Below are 22,203 nucleotides of genomic sequence, written 5' to 3'. Positions count from 1 at the left end.
GCTGAGTGTAATAGTTCCTGATTTGGTTAAAAAAGATGTCTTTGAGCCTAGTTAGAATGATTTGAAATTCACGGTCTGAAACCGAATTACGTTTGCACCAACCTGGTATCACCACATGAGAAGTGGGCTCTTGTGGAGAAGTAACTACAGCCACAGGAGAAGGAGCTGCAGGGTCCAGAGTGGGGGTTCATGTCCCTCCGTTGCGTGTTTAAGCATCGTCATGCCGCGCACGGACAGAGCCAAGCTGGGTTCAGCAGAGGAGCAGACTGCAAGATGGGTTTCTGTGGGGTTTGGCCACACTGGCGTGAGGGTTCTTAGTTCCCGAGCTTGAGCCTGAGCTCCTGCAGGGGTAGCGGAGTCTTCACCACTGGACCACCAGGGAAAGCCCCCCACCCCCATATGTTCCTTTTAAATTCTGTGTCCTATGCTTAGTCACTCAGTCGTGTCTGACTCTGTGACCCATGGGCTGTATCCCACCAGGCTCCTCTGTCCATGGGATTCTCTAGGCAAGAATAATACTGCAGTGGGTAGCCTTTCCAGTCTCCAGGGATCGAACCCAGGTCTTCCACATGGCAGGCGGATTCTTTACCATCTCAGCTTTAAATAACTCTGAAAGTATTTATCTGTGTTTAAGAAAAAATGAAGAAGCTAGAGGTTCAACACTCAGTAACTAGGAGAGAAGGCAGGGAATGATTTAACCATCTGAGTGACAGTTCTTTTACCAAAAAAAGAAAAAAAAAGTGATGAGAAACATTGATTGTAAATTGGCCGGTGCTGCCGCAGTGTCAGTTTGTATCTAATATGCCGTAGTTCTTGCCTTGCAGTCATTGAACTGAGCCAATTGAGTTTAAATTCACTGAACCTCATCTCTTAAAAAGTATTCAAGATAACTACTGTTTAGTAGACCTTTTAACATTACTATTATTGCTGGACCACATCTCATTTAAAACCAATAGTTAACTGCTTTCAAGGTTGAAATGACTAAGGAGCTTGCTGCTTACTTTCCAAGTAGTTATGGTAACTTTGACTTGGGCAGAATGAAGCTTTACTAGTGTTTAGCAGCTTCCTAAAGAAGGAAGAACCGGTTTGAACGTATTTACACCACCTACTCAATTCATGCTCAACATAATTTCAGCAAAGTTAAATCACATTTTGTTCTGTTTAGCAAGATCTCCACCAGATGAAGTTTGGCTTAACTCAGTACTCCAGTTTACTGTTTGTGATCCAATCTGGACACAGTGAGGTGTCATTTTAGAACACTAGACCGGAGACGCTTGGAAGTCTGCATGAAGTGGCACAGGATGACTGCTTCTGAGAAAGGTTAAAGGTGAGCAGAGCTACTCGGGTCATCTGCATACAGCCAAGCTTTATTCTTTTAATAAGTACAACAGAATGTAAATAAATAGCACAGGTGCTCAATTCAGGGACAAGTTTCAAACAATGAGGGTACAAATGCATGATTTCAAGTCAGGCAACAATACAACTTGGCCCAAGTAGCTTAATGATAACTGAAAGTGCATCCGAGGCTTCCTAAGGACCAAGGCAGACACAAACGGCCTCGCTTGAACGTGTTCACAGACAGACAGACAGGCAGTCCCGGCTGACCGAAGGCGGGCGCGTCTGCAGTTCTAGTTTTCCGAGCTCGAGTTGCCTTTGTTTTTCCTGCCGGGCAGAGGGAAGCTGGATTTGCTCTGGGGCTGGGAGAGCTTGCTGGCCAGCAGGGTGAAGGGCTCGATCAGGGTCTTGCGGTCGGTGACCGTCACCTCCCACAGGCGCACCTTCTCGCTCCTGGCCCACTGCTGCGCGACCTCGGCGTCCACCTGTCGCTGCTCCGAAAGGTCGATCTTGTTCCCTAGAACCACGATCGCCACCTGGAGGAGGGGCGGAGGGAAAGGTCAGACTCCCAGACCAAACGGAGAAGGGAGGCTGTACCCTGTAGCCAACCGCTGCAGACGTGACCCGCGTGGTGAGGCGGGGCGGCAGCGCACTGCTTGCTTGTGCGTTTTGTTAAAAGCAGGAGTGCGCCACCGGCGGCTGTGAGACGCTGTAACCGGTGAAATAACGGGTGTGAATGGGAGGTGGGCTGGGGACACCAATGCCTGGGATACAGATAACGTCTGACTGAAACGTGCCTGCATTTCAGTTTAGCTCTTACCTGCTGTCTGGAAAATCTGCGAGATGTCCTTGAAAACACAACAGGGCGCCTGGAGCCGGGAGAGGTCTGCACCCCGGGGGACCTGACTCAGCCCACTCTACTCACGTTAATCCGAGTCACGGCCAAGCGCCTGAGGCAGGCGCTGAAAGCCCTGCTGAGCGCGTGCCCCAGCGGGAGCACTGCGCTAAAGGCAGGGCGAGCGAGCCTCCTCTCAGTGGGACACTTGCCACGCAGGGCACACGCGGGCCACGCGAGCAGCAGTCACGGGGCACTCAGAGCCGGGGGCCGGAGAGGCCTACGAAGGGGCGGCGGCGGGGGACGGCTCGGACCCACGGGCGGCCCGGCCTTTCTGTGGCCGGCCCGCCGGGACGGAGCAGCGCCCGGAGCCCGGTCTTCCTGGCCGGTCATAACGGCCGTTTCTCAGCAGGAGCCGCCCTCCCGGCGCCCCCACCCCCTTGGCGCTTCAGCGGGGTGGACGACCCTTCGGGAGCCGCCTCTCTCAGCACCCCCTCCACACAGGCTCACCATCGCCCTGACCCCCATCAGCACCCCGACTGCGGGCGCCCCGAATCACCGCCCTCCCGGCCCCCCTCAGCCTAGGCTCCCCTGACATGGTGATCACCTGGATCACGCCCCCACCCCGGTTCATTAGCAGCTTCTTTTCTGAACGGGCCTGCGTATCCTTGGCCGAGCTGGGTCCCCGCTGCTCCGGGCCTCTCCCCGCGGAGGCTTCTCCCCGCGGCGCCCGATCGCAGAGCAGTCTCAGGACTTGCGGTGCACGAGCAGCCGCTCCACGGCGTCTTCCTAGATCGGGGAGCGAACCCTTGTCTCCTGAACCGACAGGCAGAGTCTCGACAACCAACCCCCCCAGGGAAGCTCCAAGTTGAAGTCGACCGCAGTGTGCCAACAGCGTCTACTTCATGTGGCTGGAGAACCACCTGCCGGCGGGTCCCCGTTGGGAAGCCCGACCTCGAGGGCGGTGCCGGCCCAGGCGGGCGCGCTCCCCTCTCGTCCCTGCCGCCGCGGCCGCCGCCTCCGGCCTCCACTGTGCCTCCGCTTTCCCCCCTCACCTCCGCTGACGTCCATGCTTGCAGCAAGTAGGCAGAAGCAACGCAAAGGGAACTTCCGTGTACTTCCACCACCGCACCTAACCGCCCTCCTCATCCTCTAAGCCCACGTCCGCCCTCTAGGATCGGGGGTCGCTCCACCAACCATCCCCTCGCTCCTGCACCTCTCCACTGAGCCATCCTGCGTACAAACAGCCTTCTCAGCATCCTTCTCCAGCTCCTGTCAGTCTCCCTTCAGTCCTGACTCTCTGCGACCCCACGGACAGTAGCCCGCCAGGCTCCTCTGTCCACGGGATTCTCCAGGCAAGAAGACTGGACCGGGCCGCCATGTCCTCCTCCAGGGCCTCTTCCCCGCCCAGGGATGGAACGCGTGTCCCCCGTGTCTCCAGGACTGGCAGGCGGGTTCTTGACCACCGCGCCCCTGGGAAGCCCCGCCCCTCTATGGGGCAGACGTTCGCCCTCTGCCTCCAGGCTCTTGAAGAGCTGTTTGCTGTGCTCAGCTCCCTCACAGCGGTCCGTCAGACGTCATCTCAGTTTCATTGAACTGCGCCGCGTTCCGCTTTCCGCATCTGACAGAGCCTGCTCGCTGCCTGCTTTTTAAAGCGCCGGCCGCGCTTGCCGCCCGGCCTCTGCCCTCCTCCGGTGTCCTCCTCTTGCCTCAGAGGCGCTTCCGGTGCAGCCTCCGCCGCCGCGCCCCCCTCGGTGCCAACCACTAAAGGTCAGCGTGCCTGAGAGCGCGCTGGTGCAGTAAACCCGGCTGCGCACCTTCTCCCGCAAGGCCAGAGTCAGCATAGCGATCAGCTTAAAACTAAGTCGAAAGGAAGTTCAACTTCCTGCACATGAAGGAAAAGCGGAGCTACAGAAACACCCTTCACCCAGAAGGGTCGCGGAATCCGGACATTCAGGCAGTGTCGGCAAGCGTGCGCAACAGGCGCTTTCACTGCATTCCTGGCGACGGCAACTCGGCACTGTCCTTACCCCTCGAGCCTTCCCTGGCGGCTCAGACGGTAAAGCGTCTGCCTACAGTGCTAGAGACCCAGGTTCGATCCCTGGGTCGGGAAGATCTCCTGGAGGAGGAAATGGCAGCCCGCTCCAGCATGCTTGCCTGGAAAATCCCATGGACGAAGCCTGGTGGGCTGCAGTCCACGGGGTCACAGAGAGTCGGACACGACCGAGCGACTTCACAAGATCCTAACTTCCGCTGGTGGATCTTCAACTATATGCTAAAATGTACAAAATAATAAAAGTCTAAGATTATTTACTGTAGCATGGTTCATAACAGCACGTGACCCAAGATATCCCGTGTCCATCAGCCCGAGGCTAATTACATATGATATATCCATAGTCACACAATGGATACCAGGCATCAGCTTTAAAAAAAAAAAAAAAAAAGGAATCCTGAGTACCGCTAGGGAAAGGACTCCAAGATGCATTACATGAAAAATACAAGGTGTAGAACAATAAGCCACCTCTGGTATAAGAGAAGAATAAGAAAAAGTGTGTACATCTTTATTTACTTGTATTTATATGAAGAAACTCTGCAAAGGTGCCCCTCGACTAGAAAGATGGGAAAATATTTAAAAAGCACAGTTGGGGTACCGGAAATGGATGGTTGAGGACAGGCGGGAACCGGAGTTCACTGGAGTCCTTCTGATGTATCCTTTTAATTTTTGAACCATACGCAAACATTGCCCGTTTCATTTTCTTAAAAACAAACATGAAAATAAGTCATGTAACCCCGGCTACACCCTGTCCTCCCTCTGCCTCCACACAGGGGCGCCCTCGGCCGCCACCCTCCCCGCCCGCCGCCCCCAGCTTGACAGGCGCCGCCCCAGCCTCAGCCGGGCCCACCCGGAGCAGCCCCTCCGGATGCCGGCCAGGCGCCCGTCGCGTCCCCGATCTCAGCGAGCGGTGTCCTCAGGGAGGCCTTCCCGCCTCCCGCCAGCGGCTCTGTGGAAGCAGAGACCGTTCCATGGTCGCCTGTGTCCCCGGCCCCTCCCCAGAACAGTGCCGGCCCTAAACGTCTGCCGTGCAAACTCGTCTACACTGAGCTACCACCTCATTCACTAAAGTCTGTAAATGGGCTTCCCTGCTGGCTCGGCGGTAAAGAGTCCGCCTGCCCATGCAGGAGACGCGGGTTCCACCCCGACACAGGCAAATCCCACCCGCCACAGAGCAGCGGTGCCGGCGCGCCCCCACCGCAGAGCCCGCGCGCCCCAAGTACTGAGCGGCCCGGCTCGCTGGACTACAGCAAGCCCATGCAGCAACGAGACCCAGCACGGGCAAGAATAAAGGGATAAAAATGTTAAAGTCTACGCATAACATGCTGGGGAGGGCGTGGGGAAAGGAGCCCTTCTACACTGCCGCAAAATGTAAGCTGGAGCTGCCAGTGTGGGGGTTTCTTGAGAAACTAAAAATAGATTAATCATAGGATTCCGCATGCCCCTTCCTGGGCATGTATCTGGAGAAAACTCAAAGTAGCCAAGACCTGGGGAATGGATAAAGACTCTGTGTGTGTGTGTGTGTGTGTGTGTGTGTGTGTGTGTGTGTGTGTGTGTCATCAGAGGAATGGATAAAGACTGTGTGTGTGTGTGTGTGTGTGTGTGTGTGTGTGTGTGTCATCAGAGGAATGGATAAAGACTGTGTGTGTGTGTGTGTGTGTGTGTGTGTGTCATCAGAGGAATGGATAAAGACTGTGTGTGTGTGTGTGTGTGTGTGTGTGTGTGTGTGTGTGATAGCCTACATGCCCATCATCAGAGGAATGGATAAAGACACTCTGTGTGTGTGTGTGTGTGTGTGTGTGTGTGTGTGTGTGTGTGTGTGTGTCTGGAGAAAACTCAAAGTAGCCAAGACCTGGGGAATGGATAAAGACTCTGTGTGTGTGTGTGTGTGTGTGTGTGTGTGTGTGTGTGTGTCATCAGAGGAATGGATAAAGACTCTGTGTGTGTGTGTGTGTGTGTGTGTGTGTGTGTGTATCTGGAGAAAACTCAAAGTAGCCAAGACCGCCAAGACCTGGGGAATGGATAAAGACTGTGTGTGTGTGTGTGTGTGTGTGTGTGTGTGTGTGTGTGTGTGTGTGTGTGTGTGTGTGTGTGAGATAGCCTACATGCCCATCATCAGAGGAATGGATAAAGACACTCTGTGTGTGTGTGTGTGTGTGTGTGTGTGTGTGTGTGTGTGTGTGTGTGTGTGTGTGTGTGTGTGTGTGAGAGAGAGAGAGATAGCCTACATGCCCATCATCAGAGGAATGGATAAAGACACTGTGTGGTGTGTGTGTGTGTGTGATTGTGTGATTGTGTGTGTGTGTGGGGGGGGGTAAAGACACCGTGTGTGTGTACAGTGGAGTGTAGAACAAAATAATGCCGTCTGTAGCAACGCGGATTGACCTAGAGATTGTCAAACTAACTGCAGTCAGTCTGAAGAAAAAAGACAAATACCACAGGAAATCATGTACATGCGGAGTCTGAAACGTGACGCAGATGACCCTGCCTGACAGAGACAGACTCACCGCGAAAAGACCGGTGGCTGTCCAGGGGAGACGGCCGCGGGAGGGACGGAGTGGGAGGCGGGGTCAGCAGGCGGAGCCCCCACATGCAGAAGGGAGCAGGAAAACCCTACCGACAGCGCAGCTTGTGACTGAAGGGTTGTTACAAACTGCAGTTCCACGGACGTCAACATGACAAGGTGACAGAAATGGAGAACAGGTGAGTCACTGACGAAGGAGGGAGGGTGGGCGGGGACGCAGGGGACAGAAGAGGTCCGCGGGGACCCCTGCAGTGCTGGGGCCCCCAGCTGTGTCAGCGTCAGAGTCTCCGCTGCGTTATCTACGACGCTGCTGTTATTGTCACCAAGTCGGTCTGACTCTCTGTGACCCCGTTATCTGCAGCCCACCAGGCTCCTCCGTCCGTGGGATTCTCCAGGCGACAATACTGGAGTGGGTTGCCATTTCCTTCTTCAGGGGATCTTCCCGACTCAGGGATCTAACCCGTGTCTCCTGCATTTCAGGCAGATTCTTTACCTCTGAGCCAGCGGGGAAGCCCTATTCTACAATGGTCTTGCAGGATGTTACCAGCATTGGGGGAAACTGAGTGAGGGATCTCTGCTGTTTCTTAAAATTGCATGTGAATCTACAATCATCTCAAAATTAAAAGTTTGACATAAAAAAATATATAAAAATTAGGTTAACAGGTTCATGACATGGTTCCCTAGGCACTGAGAAGGTGGTCTTGACTTGGAGAAAGCCCGGGGAACCAGTGACTGAGAACTTCTGGGGGGACAGAAATATCCTGCTGAAAAATTCTGCAGAAAGTAGACCCCTGGAGTGTCAGTGGGCACAGGGACAGGGGAACAATGCTACGTGGGCAGACATGGGCTGGGCCACCGAGGACTTCACAGACCACAGTGAGAGCCTTATTTTCAAGTGGCAAATCAATAGAACCCAGTTATTATTCATTTTTTTCCATTTCTTTCCTTTTTTTTCCTCTTTAAGGCTGAAGACAATCCTATATATTCAAAAAGACAATAAAAAGCCCTAGGATACAGTGGTCCCAAATGACATGAAATGAACTAGGTATGTGAGAAACGGAGTCACTAAAATTCAACTTATACAAGGAAACAAGGAAAGGTAGAGAGTCAAGTGCTGGTCCTGGTGAACCCATCAGCTCTGTATTTCCTGGGCTAAGAAAAAAAAATCATGAAGATTACAGATATTGTGAATACAACTGAAAGCTTTTAAAACATTTTAATTGCCCAGAAGTCCATGCTACAATTTAAACAGAATTCATAGTTGGCTTATTTTTTTTTAACAGCCCCACTTACCTCTTTTTTATCTTTGAACTTATCAATCTCCTTCTTCAGAAGCTCCACTCTTTGAAAGGATTCAAGGTTATTCACACTGTACACAAGAACAAAGCCGTCGGCAAATGAAAAATAATGCTTGGGCAGCTCCACGCCTTCCTGCAGGCCTCTGGTGTCATACAGATGCAGCTGTTCCTTGACCCCTCGATCCGTTTCCACTGACGCCATGTACACATCTTCCATCGTCTCACAGTCCTCTATTCCTGGGATGAAAGGCAAATTGTTATTTTTTAAACCTTTACTGAATCTGTTACAGTAGTGCCTCTAGTTTTTGGCTGCCTGGCATGTAGGATCTCAGCTCCCCGACCAGGGACTGAACTCTCAGCCCCTGCACTGGGAGGCAGTCTAAACCACTGGTCCACCAGGGAAGTCCCCAGAAATTACTTCTGTATATACAAATATCACATCATTACATTACTCATCTGAAACTAATGTTATGTCAACTTCATCTCCATTTTTTAAAAATCTATTAGTTTCTGGACAACTCTACCAATTTTTGAGTATTTTCTCATCATGTACAAGTTGGCTTTCTAGGTTCCTTATTTACTATACCTAAGAATCATATTTCCACTTACTAACTTATTTAAAATGAAAAGTAGTTAAGATTCTTTCTTCCATATAGGAATATTTAGGAATAAAAGATAAAGATATATATATAATATATATATTTCCATAGAGGAATAAAAGATAAAAATTTGGCAATGAGATTTACTATTACTTATTTTTAAAAAGTAACTTACAAGTCAGAGAACTTAATGTCCAAAATGGAAATTAAAGTCTGATTTTTAAAGTAGTTTCAACAACTAAGTAGCCCTGTTTTCTTCATCATCAGAGTCAAGGACAGGACTTGGGTAATCTTGATTTTTTCTCTGTACAACTTCCACTGTTTCCAGGGTCTGTTTAAAGGACTCAAACATGGACATGTCCAGTCTGGGTCTAAGCACCAGGCCTCATATTAAGTACCTCCCGTGCACTTCTGTGTGACGTCTCCCATGTCCTTCACACTAAGGAGACTTGCTACCCTTCCGCCCACCCGTCCCTCCTGCTTTGTCCCTGGATCGCCATCCATCTGCTCAGTCCCAAGTGTTCTCTCGGAAGAAGGAAGCATGGTTGAAAGTGGAAGACACTCACTCAGGCGTGTCTGACGCTGTGACCACAGGGACTATAGCCCCCAGGCTCCTCTGTCCATGGGGTTCTCCAGGCAAGAGTACTGGAGTGGGGAGCCTTTCCCTCCTCCAGGGGATCTTCCCAGCCCAGGGATGGAACCCAGGTCTCCCACATTGCAGGTGGATTCTTTACCGACTGAGCCACCAGGGAAGCTGGTGAACACGGGTGGGTGAACATGGTCCCAAGCCAGCCCCCCGACTGCTACGATCGCTGCTCCATCCACCGCCGGCTCCCACTCGCCTGGCCGTGCCCTTCTCCGGAACCACTACCAACAGCTCAGGAAACAGCTGGGCAACACCTCGTCCTCTCCAGACTCTGCTGAGATGTCAGCTCTGTAGGTTTTCTTTGGATTATCCTCTATTCTCCATCCTGCGCTTCCTGTGTCTTGCACACGTAAGACCATTTCACACATCCATCTTTTCATATCTGTCCCCTCCAAAACCAGAAGTAAACTCCTCAAGAGCCAGGACTGTGGGTAATCTCTCTCTAGTTCTGAGGACCAACAAATCGACTTACAGATGTAGAAAGTCCTCAGAGATTATCTGAGTGGAATGAATGAGTGAGCGAGCTCACGCTTGGTGCCCCATTCATCCCCCTGCTCACCGGAATGATGAGCCTTGAAACGGGCAATCTTACTCTGCTCCATCTGTGTGCATTTTGTCTCTGCAACTCGTCCGTAACTTCCTTGAGAGAAACACCCACTGAATACACGCCAAGTATTCAACAACGGTTTGTTGACAAGGAGGTTAAGACGAGAAGATGAACAGTCTGAATTTCAACTAGTGTGAGAGGCAGCCCATGAAGACACAAACTTGGCAGGGCTTTGATTACAAAAAAATTTTAAAACAAAAACTACCAAGACTTTGGTAATGGTGGATGTTTTATCCACCAAAAGCCAGTCTGGTTCCCTTCCTCCCATTAAGCTTAGACCTTTTGAGATTTTGTCATCCTGTAAACTGTGTGAAGCCAGCTCTCCGGATGGCCTCTCCCACTCCACGCTGCCCCATCGCAGCGGGCGACTAAGCTGCACTCGGGAAAGGAAAAACACAAGCTGCTGCAGAGGCGATCAGAGGGCAGAGTGAAGACGGGGGCAAGCCAGGGCCCGCGCCCAAACTGCACGGCCAGCTCTTCACCCTCCAGGCGGAGGGATCTGGGGAATCTGACCAGTGAAAAAGTTACAAACCCTAAATATGCTAACCTCTTGGGTGGCAAATGCCCACCCAGGTCACCTTATAATGAAGCAAACTCATGAATCCTACCCACAGCTTAGAGCTTTAAATTAGCTTTTCAGTTCGCCATTCTTAACCACTAAGCAGACAACCAAGGATTAGCAGACACCCGAGGAAGAGACCAAAAATCAGGAAAGAGCACCTGAAAAGAAAGACTGTGCAAAGAAAAGAAAACAAACAAACAACAAACTACCCAACGCTACATTAGAGAGAGGAGACAGTGCGTCATGAAGTAAGAACAGGAGACTCAGAGATGAAAACTGGATGTAAGGGCTAAAAAACAAAGACGAGGACTCCTATGGAGGTCCAGTGGCTTGAGACAGCGCTTGCAACGCAGGGGGCGAGGGTTCAATCCCGGGTCAGGAACTAAGACCCCACACGCCTTGCGGTGTGGTCAAAGCATTTAAAAAACAGCATGTAATCACAGGAAGACATGAGATTCGGAAAACCACCTCAGCGTGTGTGTGCTCAGTTGTGTCAGACTCTGCGACCCCATGGACTGTAGCCCTCCAGGCTCCTCTGTCCATGGGATTCTCCAGGTCAGAGTACTGGGGTGGGTTGCCATTTCCTTCCCCAGGGGATCTTCCTGACCCAGGGATCAAACCCTTGTTTCTGGCAGAGAGAATCACAGGGATAATAATAGTAAACAGCTTTATTCGGAAGCCCCAGGGTTAGACTGTGCACCAGGCACAGAGGGCTGTCTGAGGCTGTCATTGCCCAAGGCCTCATTTCATCGTGAAACATTTTTAACCCAAAAAAACAACTGGAAGATCTGCTTCAGCAAAAGGAGGGCATAAACAAAAGATGACAAAAGGTCTAGATACAGGAACTGAAACCCAGAGAGAAGAAAGAAGTCAAGGGAAGTCCTGTGGTGATAGTTGTGCAACAGGCCCAGAGGGTGCCAGCTCACAGATCTCACCAAAAAGTGTGTGTGCGTGCGTGCGTGCGTGTGTGGTGGGGGATTATCTGATACAGCAGACCTCACAGAAAACAGAAACATCTGGACATGCATAAGAATTAGGAAAAGGTATAAACAAAACTAAAGAAATGATGAACAGGGCAAATATTCGCCTCCATAAACAGAGAAAGAAAAAAGGAAACACAGTAGATGACGCTGCTCAGCTGAGAACATCCACGTGTGCCGGCAGTCCTCAAGGTGTGGTCTGACAGAGATCCCTTGAGGTCTCCTTCCAGGGAACCCACACGGGCCAAGGGTCAGACACGAGTGAGCGACTAAACACAACACAACAGGGGCAAAACTTTTTTCGTAACAACGCTAAGGCGATCACCTTTTGCACTATGTTGACATTTGCTGATGATGCAAAAGTAACGGTGGGTAAAACCACATTGGCTTAGCACAAATTCAGGCAGGGGCACCAACCGTCTTGGTGGCTGAATTCCTCACCACCTCCTAATACGGTTTAAAGATGAAAAGTCAATTTCATCTAAAAATGTCCCTGATAAAGCCAGAAAAATGACCAAATTTATTAAATCCCAATCTTTGAGTATGTATCTTTACATCTTTTCAAAATTTTACGTGATTAATGGGATGTCTGCATTAAGTATTTCACTTAATGAGTAATGGTGACCGTCTGGAGGAAGAGTTCTTGTGTCTGAGTTGCAAGCTGAACTAGGCTTTTTCTTTTTTTTTTTTTAAAGAAATGACACAGAAAAAACCAAGGGTTTTTCTGGGTATCTGGCAGACATTTTCTCAAAGATGAATAAACGGAGTCTCTCATTTCCAGGGAGATAACTGACAATATGTGTGGTTAATGATAAAATTTGTGAGCTTTCAAGCAAAAAAGGAGAATTGTATCCATCGGCATAAACTCAATAGCCTCCCAGTGCCAATGAGATTGGTGATGACATCAACAAATGTTATTCAGGCTTATCTAAGTTAACCAGTATTTTCCAAATGACCCATTCATGATAAAAAACCATGCTTGGGTAAAAAATCCATTTGATGTGCAAGATACATCAATGTGATTTTAATGTAATACAAGTTCACTGATGTGGTTTCAGGGTTCACACTGCATAACCTTTAAGTAACTATCAATGACCCGAGTTTTATTGAAATACCAAAGAAGCAAATCCTGAAGTACCTGCAAAGCTATTAAAATACTCATAACTTTTTCAACCACACACTTGTGTGAGGCCAGATGTTCTTCACGTATTTCAACTAAAACAACACACAACAGCAGGCTGAACGCAGACACAATGGGTTATGATAATCCAGCCGCCTTCTACTCGGATGGACATTCGATTTTCAGAAATGTAAATCAATAATCGTCTTCTCACTAAATTGTTTTTGAAAATAGAATTATTTTTCATAAAAATGTGTTCCCTTAGCATGTAGTAAATGTATTGTTCTTACTTTAAGTAGTACATTTAAAGTTTTCCTCAGTTTTAATTTCTAATGTAATTGAAATGTTGTAAGACATAGCCTACATAAACAAAAGCTGTGGGGGTTCTGACAGGATAAAGGGATTCTTTTTACCCACCTTGGGCATAATTTGTTTTTTGTACAAATTAGAATCTGAGGGTAAAAAATTCAGAACCGTTAATGCAGCATTTATGACAGGAGTGATGGTTTTGGGGAAATCAAAAGGTTTTGGAATTTCTGATGCAGGCATCATAATGAAAACCGAATGTGGAATTAACCAAAGTTGTTAAATATTATTTTGGGAAGGTAGAAGAGAATCAGAGCTCATCAAATGGTTAATAAAAATAAGATAGAAATGTGCTCCAGGGTTCTTGCCACTGACAAACACTTCAAAGTGTTTGTCATGATTCTACCTAAGAGAAGCCTCATTTCATTCTGTTATGTCTGTGACCTCCTTAAAGCCAGAGAGGCCTCATCATAGCCTGGATCACAGAGGAAGTACAGAACAATTTTTAACTCAATGAATGGATAAATGAATGAGATAATCCAATTCACAAAAGTAGGTCATACTGCAGCAAACAGCTCTCTCTTCCATTCTTAAAACCCATTCGGCGGTATTGGAAAGTCATGTATGAAATGAAAATGAAAGATCAGTGTATCTGGAGGTCAGCGACTGCGATTCGTGACGTGAATGATCTACTGGAAACCACAGACAACACTGCCTTGCCTGTTATAACTCCTGTTCTAACAGAGTGAGTGCGAGCACTCCAGAATGTCGACAATATAAAAACGCTTTCTCCTTGCCCCTACATACCCCTTCGGTCTCTGTCGACTTCTACAACCCTCCAGGTCCTTCTAGACGACACCTCACCCATCTCCAGGTCAGCGTGGCCAACCAAAGATCCCAATCAGTTCCCAGAGTCTACAGAGAAACTAGAGGAAAAACATCTTACCAATAGTATGATTCCCATAAAGGAGCTGCTCCAAGATCGCCGTCTTCCCCACAGAGAGCAGGCCACAGACCACCACCTTGCAGCCCTTCCCCATCTTCTCCTCGGGGGTCGCTGTGAAGAGGGGAGAAGATCTTTAAAAGAAAAGAAAAAAAATCCTCTCCTTTTTCTATGTTTCAATGTAATTACTAATATGTACACAGGGGGATACTGGGTATTGCAAGTATAAAAAAAGAGATACAGAATAAAGTTTATTCTTCCAAACTCCGTTCCCTGGTTCCCACATGCTCCCTCAGAGTAATCATTGCTATGGTTCCGTGTATACCCCTGCAGAGGTGACCTAGAGAAACACAGGAATACACGTATAAACATGCTTGTTATCAAAAAGAATAGACACATCTTATGTAAAGACTATTTCAGTATTAATTAAAGTCTACAGCAATCCAAACAGAATCCTAGATAAATCCAATCCTTGAAAGACTGCCTGCTCATCAATGTCTACCTGAAAAAACAAGCACTTAAGTAAAACTTTAAGGAGCCATGAAGATAAAAATTTGGATAGAGAATGGACATCATTAAAAATTTGGATAGAGGATGGATGTCATTTCTTTTAAAAAAAGCATTAACACCATCAATGCCAACGTTAGTCTTTTCTCAGGACAGTGAGATACTGGATTTGGGGCTGTCTTAGTCACAATTCTTTCTGAGTCATGGTTCTTCATGCTAGAAAAATTGCTCAGGCACTTTAAACTGAAAGAAAAGGAAAACTCTTTCCTCCTTGCTTCCTCAGATATCAAGGAAGACAGAGAGCAGGTAACATTTTATTGAATTTTCCTCAAGGTTTTTTTTTTGTCTTCCAGAAGGCAAGGTAACAGTAGACAAGACAGAAACAGAAAAAAGACTCATTAACTACAACAAAATAGCCTGCTAAGAGAATTTAGATTTCCACATTGCCTTTTGTCACCTTCCAACACAAACCTTAATCATCATGTCCTCCAGCTCTCTCACCTAGAAGCATGGAGGGGCTTCCCAGGGGGCTCAGTGGTAAAGAACCCACTTGCCACCGTAGGAGACGTGGGTTCAATCCCTGGGTTGGGAAGATCCCCTGGAGCAGGAAATGCTCCAGTATCCTACTCCAGTATCCCTGCCTGGGAAATCCCATGAACAGAGAAACCTAGAGGGCTAAAGTCCATGGGGTCACAAGAGTTCGACATGACTGAGTGACTAAATAACAACAAAAACAGAAGTGTGGAACATGCAATAACTCTGACTTAAAAAGGATGGCACAACTCCTTCAAGGCAGAAAACAACAAAAATGTTCAAATAAGCATCCAATAAAAGAGACCTGTGGACATCTTTCTATATGCACAAGTCGCACACCACTCGTTTTTAACCAAGATCTAAAACACTAAGCGAAAAAGAACTTTCCATCAGCCTTCTCTACTTTCTCAAAGTCTGTAATTTTTTTAAACTGAGGTATAGCTGATTTCCTTGGGCCTTCCCAAGTGACACTCGTGGTAAAGAATCCACCTGATATGTAGGAGACACAAGAGATGACGGTTCAATCCCTGAGTCAGGAAGATCCCTCTGTGGTATTCTTGCCTGGGAAATTCCATGCAAAGAGCCTGGCAGGCTATAGTCCACAGGGCTGCAAAGAGTCAGACACAACTGAGCCCGCACAAGATGCATAACTGATTCCCAATATTAGTTTCAAGTGTAAAAAGATTCAAAATTTTTATAGATTATACTCCATTTACAGTTATTATAAACTATTGGCTATATTCCCTGTACTGTACAATATATCCTTTTAGATTACTTATATTTACATAAGTTGTATGAAAGTTGTTCCTCTTAATCCCCTACTCCTATATTGCCCTTCCCCCTTCCTTCTCCCCATGGTAACCACTAGCTCGTTCTCTGTATCTGTGAGTTCGCGTCTTTCCTGTTACACTCACTAGTCTGTTTTTCTTTTTTTTTAATTCCACATATAAGTGGTAACATACAATATTTGTCCTTGTCTCTTATTTCAGTAAGCATAATACCCTCCAGGTCCACCCATGTTGTGGTAAATGGCAGAATGTCATTCTTTTTCATGGCTGAGTAATATTCCACTGTGTGCGTACCATGTCTACCTTATCCATTCATCTGTTGATGAAATCTTTGGTTGCTCCCGTATTTCAAGTGTTGTAAATAATGCTGCAGTGAACACTGCGGTATATTTATCTTTTCAAATTTGTGTTTCTGTTTTCTTAGGCTATAAACCCAGGAGTGGAAATGCTCACTCATATGGTAGCTCTGTTTTTAGTTTTTTGAGAAACCTCCATACCGCTCTCCACAGTGGCTGCCCCAGCTTACATTCCCAGCAACAGTGCAGGAGGGTCCTCTTTTCTCCGGTTCCTCGCCAACATGTGTTATCTGCAGACCTCCTGATGCCAGCCATTCTGACAGATAAGAGGTGATCTCTCACTGGGGTTCTGATTTGCATTTCTCTGATGATGAATGACGCTGAGCACCTTTTCATGTGCCTACTGCCACCTGTATGTCTTCTTTGAAAAAGTGTCTATTCAGATCAGTCACTCATTTTTAAATTGGATTGTTTGGGTTCTTTGATAATGAATTGCTATATTTTGGGTATTAACCCTTATCAGTCATATTATTTGCAAATATTTTCTCCCATTCAGTACATTGTTTTCATTTTGTCAATGGTTTTCTCTGCTGTGCAAAATCTTTCAGGTTTAAACAGGTGCCATTTGTTTATTTTTGCTTTTGTTTCCTGTACCTTAGGAAACAGATTCAAACAAACATTGCTAAAATTTATGTCAGAGTGTTCTGCCTATGTTTTCTAAGAGTTTTATAGTTTTTGATCTTACATCTTTAGTCTGTTTTGAGTTTATTTTTCTATATTGTGTTAGGGAATGTTTTAATTTCACTCTATTATATGTAACTGTCCAGTTTTCCCAGCACCACTTACTGAAGAGACTTTTTTTTTCTCCATTATATATACTTTCCTTTGTCATAGATTGTCAAATTCTACAACTGTGTATAACCCAAATCAGGCCACAACACTAATCACATGAAACATTTTAATGCTACTATTATTATAGTGCAGTAATGACACAGTACTCATTTCCATAGCAGTATGTTACATTTTACCAGTAGATAAATAATCATCACTTATGTGACATAACCATTATTTCTTAGCTGGCATGCTCGGAATCATTCTGATAAATCTTCCCAAGAGTATTTATCACCTGCTTCCAGGAGAACCACTTCTCTTAGGGGACTTTCTTTTCAATTTCAATTTCAGAGTACTTGCAACAGAAAAATTCTCAGTCTGTCTTTATAAGGGCAGGGTTTGGTGTAACACTAATCATCTGTGGTATGCTAACACCTATGTCAGCTACTATAGCCTGTATTAAAAGGTTATCTATAGATACTTCTGAATTTGTGATTAATGTCATTTCCTTTATCATAGGATTCTACTCTCTCTCTCCATACTGTGGTCTCCTGTAAGTTACACTACTGAATCTTTCTTTCAAAGGGTTTTTAATATTAATTAAAATTTGCGACTTCCCTGGTGGTCTAGGGGCTAAGACTCTGTGCTCCCAATGCAGGAGCCCCGGGTTCGATCCCCGGTCAGGGAACTAGAACCCGCATGCCACAACTGAAGATCCCACATACTGCAACTAAGAGCCGGTGCAGCCAAATAAAATTTTTTTAATGGGATTTGCATGCCAAGTGAGAATTATTAAAAATAATAATAACAATGGTTACAATTTAAAGAAAGTTGCCACCTAACTATGAGAGAAGAGAACAAGAAAGTGGTAGCAGGACAAACTCATTCTGTTGTCAGGAAAGGTTGCCGCTGGAATCTAAATTCTGATTTTTCTACTATCTTCTATTGTTACTTCCCTTCCTCCAAAACATCTCAGCCCCATAGAATTTGTAAATACCAATCCTCACCTCTTCTCTCCTTGAAGTGAAGTGAAGTCGCTCAGTCGTGTCCGACTCTTTGCGACCCCATGGATTGTAGCCTATCAGGCTCCTCAGTTCATGGGATTTTCCAGGCAAGAATACTGGAGTGGGTTGCCATTTCCTTCTCCCCTTACTGTTCAATCAAAAAAGTCCCCCATTACCACATACTATACTAACCTTCAAAAAAAATTCAAGTGCTTTAAAAGGGTAGGTACATACTGTAGTTGAGGGAAGCCGCTGTTTTAAGAAAAAAAGCCCAGTGATTCACAGCAATAGACTCTGTGAAAGGGAGGCGGGTATGAGTGCGAGGGACCGTAGAAAACTGAAAAAAGGCTGAAATCAACAGACTCCTGAGAAATCAGAAATCAAATATTCCTGAGACTCTTTGGAAGTAGTCTTAATTATCTGCTTTAAAAGTGGTATAATACAATTGTACTTTGATCACTTGTGACTGGCAGATAAAGTATGTTAAAAATATGCATTATTTTGTATTTGTGTATAAGAAACTGCAGGAGTTATTTCAATACCTCAGAGGAAACTTCATCAAGGGTGTAATAAATTGCAGGAGTTATTTCAACACCTCAGAGGAAACGTCATCAAGGGCAAACAGCAAAAGGAACTGAAAAAGAGGTAATTCAAACACTAGATAAGGATTTTAAGGTTGTGTAGGAAGGCAAGAAGGAAAGAAAGAAAACACAACAGACCATGGTAAATATTTTACACCACCAAAAAGAAAAAAAACAAAGATAAGAGTGTGATTACTTAAAACATACCTGAAACATTCTAGGTTCTTAGTTGTCTTCACATGGAAAACAATAATACTACATAAACCCGAAGATCAGTGACCTGCTTTACCATCAAATAAAAAAAATACGAATTCTGAGGCAAAACTATTGTGTGCAAAATAAATAAGTTATAAGGCTATACACTGTACAGCACAGGGAATATAGCCAATATTTTCTAATAATTATAAGTGGAATATAACTTAAAACTGCAAATCACTGTTGTACACCTGAAATTCATATAATATTGTACATCAACTATACCTCTTAAAATTCATTTCTTAAAAGTATGAATCCTTCAAAAAAGTTAACATCTAAGGTAACATCTAAGATTCTGAATGAATAACATTAAATACACACAAAAACACTTCATCTTCTATGCATGACATGATGGCAGGGACTTTCATGACATACAAGGAAACTGTTCTCACATTTATATATACTCATATTTACAAACAAAAATTACTAAAAGCTTAGTTCTCTGAGCATTATAATATTGCACCATTTCCTTCCAAATATAAAAGGTCATCTGCAATGCCCCAAACAGGCCGGGAGTCACAGGAAGAAACATGGGGTGGCCAAGCCGCTTACTAAAACCAGGCTTTGAAAGTCTGAAAGTCTTCAGAGTAGAGAGCTGATCTCCAAGGTTCCTTCTAACACTCTAGAGTTACGAGCGCAGAAACTACTTACCCAGAAACCACATCAACACGAGGTTAACACCAAAAGCGGTAGTTAAGGATACTTGTACAGTCCCTACCCTGAGAAACTGCTGGACAATAATATTCAAACTGGGATCTATGCATCCCTAATATTCTGATGTATTAATAAATGACTAAGAAAATGTGCTTAACAGACAAAATCCAATACAGTCTTAAATACATACTGCTTTGCCTTCCAGGCTAATCAATAATGTGGCTAGAGAATAAAACTGTGATCTAATCCATCCTGTTGAAAACACTGAGCCCTGTCAGTATTCTCTTGGAAAAGCCGCCAGAGACAGCAACCCCAAATTGTCAGTACGGCTGTTCTAAGGAAATCATTCTAGTTTTACAGTAAAACACAGCTTTTTTATGCAACCGGAAAAATACTAACACTGAAACACTGTTGACTTCATAAAGAGATGTTATGGATCTTATAATGTAAGCATAGCAGGAGGAAAATTTCTACTCCTGTGCAGTGGTTTATGTAAACATAATGGATTGTGTGCAGTGCTTCCACTTACCCATATATGAATACATTTCACTTACACAAATACATATTAAGAGTTTTGCAAACTACATTACACATAATAAATACAATAAGCACATTCCAGCTTACCATTCTTCTACTCATTCAGTAAATATTTACTGAGGGATTACCATAATGACAAGCATTAGGGATAAAGCAGAGGGCAAAACCAGAAATGATCACTGCCCTCAGAAACCTCAAAATCAATTGAAAATACCAATCCAAATCTTGCAAAATTACTACATGAGACACTGCAAATTAAGAAACAAAACCGCAGAACCTAATTAAGAAATTAGCAGTGATTAATCACATTGCCAGAATCCTCTTTCCAAATGATGATCCCAACTTTGCAATCAATAGTTCTTGACTAATGTTTCTCACACCCCACATCTGATCCATCAATAAACCTTCTACCTTTGAAATGCGTCCATGGCTGGACCAGTTAGCGCCTCCATCACTAATGAAGTAGCCCAAGGCACCATCCTCTCTCATGCGGTCTCTCAAAGATGCCCATGTCATATTCCCCAAATCCACGAGTATTCTACTTTACATGGACTTCTAGGTTACAAGACTTCGTAGGTTGTGACTAAATTAAGAACCTGAGAGGGGGAGATCACCCCGGCTTATCTGAGTGGACCCAACGTCATCACAAGTGTCTTTACAAGGAGGGACAAGAGGGTCAGAAAGAGAGAGACAGCGATATGAAGATGCTACAATGCTGGTTTTGCCAATGAAGGAGTTAAGGAGCCAGGGAATGCAGGTGACCTTTAGAAGCTGGAAAAGAAAGGAAATGGATTCTCCCCTAGAGCCTCTAAAAGAAACACAGCCCAAGTGACAACCCCATTTTAGCCTAGTGAGATTCCTGACCTACAGAACTGTAAGACAACATATGTGTACTGTTTTAAGTCTGTAAAGTTGCTGTAATTTGTTTCAGCTACAATAGAAAAATGAATACAACTTCCTAACTGGCCACTTTTCCCCCTTCTTCCTTTTAGCCTCAAATGATCTTCTGTTGTTTTTTCGGCTGCGCTTGCTTGTGGGATCTTTTAATAATTCCCCCCAATCAGGGACTGAACCCGGGCCATGGCCTTGAAAGCACTGCAGAGCCAGAGAATTCCCCCAAACAATCCTTTTTAAAATGTAGGTCACATGAAGTCACCCTTCTGCTCAAACCCTTCCAGCGGTTTCCAATCTCAGAAAGTCTGCAAACCCACAGTCCTCATAAGAACCTCCACCTCTTTGATGTCTCTTGCTAGTTCCCCTGTGGCTAGATTCCAGCCACACGACTGTTCTCGTGTTAACGCAGGTACTGAACAGGTTGGCTCTGTTCCCTCTGACTGAGATCCGGCCCCAGGGCTCAGGTCTTTCCTCAAATGTCACCCTGAAGATTCCGGCAGAAATTTCTACCTCCATCCCAATACTCCCTACCGCTTCGCTCTCGTCAACGTCTGTCCTTAGCACTCACCACAGACTATATGTATGTTGACTGCCCTATTCCAAGAAGCTAGAATCTTTGCCACAACCCCAGCCACCTTCCCAGCAGCTGGGCGCACACGAGGCACTGGATAAATCAAAGCCCCTGTGAGGGGCTTTTGCAACGGTACCACTGCAACTAGGAGAAAAAACCAGCAAGATCGGAAAGGAGGTTGGAAACTAACCAAACCCGTTAATTTAGACGACAAAGGAGTCTCTTACACCTTCGCCCCATTTCAACTTAGAATGTGTAAAAGAGTTAAGCCACTTCATTTCTCTAAAATGAAAATATCCTGGAGGTGCAAAAAAAAAAAGCCAGTAAATAAACTGTCAGTGAAGAACGCAACACAAAATGTCTGCATTTTCTCAGCTTTCCCCCACCCCCGAAACGCTCGCACCTGCCGACCAGATTGTGGCATATAAATAGGTTTTCAAAAAAAAAAACAACAACAACAACCCCAAACCCGTGGTTCCAACGGAGCAAACCCAGGGCCAGACCTGCACGCAGGAAAAGCGCCACCCGGGCGGGCCCCGTCCCCGCCCCGCGCCCCCGCAACCCTCTCTGGAGAAAACCCCTCAGAGCCGGGTCTGCGACCCCAACTGCTCCGGGAGGGGCGCAGCCGCCGCCGCGAAGCCCCCGCGCCTCCAGCGGCCCGCCCGGCGGGACCCCCGGCCTGTGCGCGCGTGCGTTCAGGGAGAGAGGCGCCCGCAGCCCCCCGCAGACCCGAGCAGGGCCGCCCGGCAGCGCCGCGGCCCCGGGAACCCCGCCCCCTACCTGCCTCTCAGCCGCAGACGCTCGGCTGCCCGAACCTCGCCGCCGACGGTCGCCGCCGGCTCTGAGGCGCGCGTCCCGGGCAGCAGGGGGCGGGACCCTGAGGCAGGTCGCGCCCAATCGCGGCCGAACTCCGCCCACCCGGTCTCGCTGTCGGAACTACATA

At 46.4% G+C, this 22,203-nt stretch overlaps 1 protein-coding gene and 1 non-coding gene across 3 annotated transcripts; one reads left to right on the top strand and one right to left on the bottom strand.

Annotated features, from left to right (window-relative positions):
* Positions 1 to 1,186: 1,186 nt before the first annotated feature.
* NKIRAS1 (NFKB inhibitor interacting Ras like 1) lies at positions 1,187 to 22,159 on the bottom strand. Of its 2 annotated transcripts, XM_065946790.1 has the most exons (5): positions 22,041 to 22,057; positions 18,311 to 18,402; positions 13,812 to 13,922; positions 8,041 to 8,282; positions 1,187 to 1,871 (listed from the first exon to the last, which is right to left on the bottom strand). In XM_065946790.1, exons 3-5 carry the CDS (start codon positions 13,903 to 13,905, stop codon positions 1,629 to 1,631), a joined length of 579 nt encoding a protein of 192 aa, XP_065802862.1. In that variant the 5' UTR covers positions 13,906 to 13,922; positions 18,311 to 18,402; positions 22,041 to 22,057; the 3' UTR covers positions 1,187 to 1,628. The 2 variants fall into 2 exon arrangements, with proteins under 2 accessions (XP_065802862.1, XP_065802861.1); XM_065946789.1 differs by lacking the exon at positions 18,311 to 18,402 and having other exon boundaries at positions 22,041 to 22,159.
* TRNAG-CCC (transfer RNA glycine (anticodon CCC)) lies at positions 17,380 to 17,452 on the top strand. Its single transcript has one exon. It is a non-coding gene; the product is annotated as a tRNA-Gly (tRNA).
* Positions 22,160 to 22,203: the final 44 nt, after the last annotated feature.

The sequence above is a fragment of the Muntiacus reevesi genome, chromosome 10 (genome assembly GCF_963930625.1).
Source record: "Muntiacus reevesi chromosome 10, mMunRee1.1, whole genome shotgun sequence".
NCBI lineage: Eukaryota > Metazoa > Chordata > Mammalia > Artiodactyla > Cervidae > Muntiacus > Muntiacus reevesi.
Note: the sequence above shows the minus strand (reverse complement) of the source record. Positions and strands in the feature narration are given on the sequence as shown.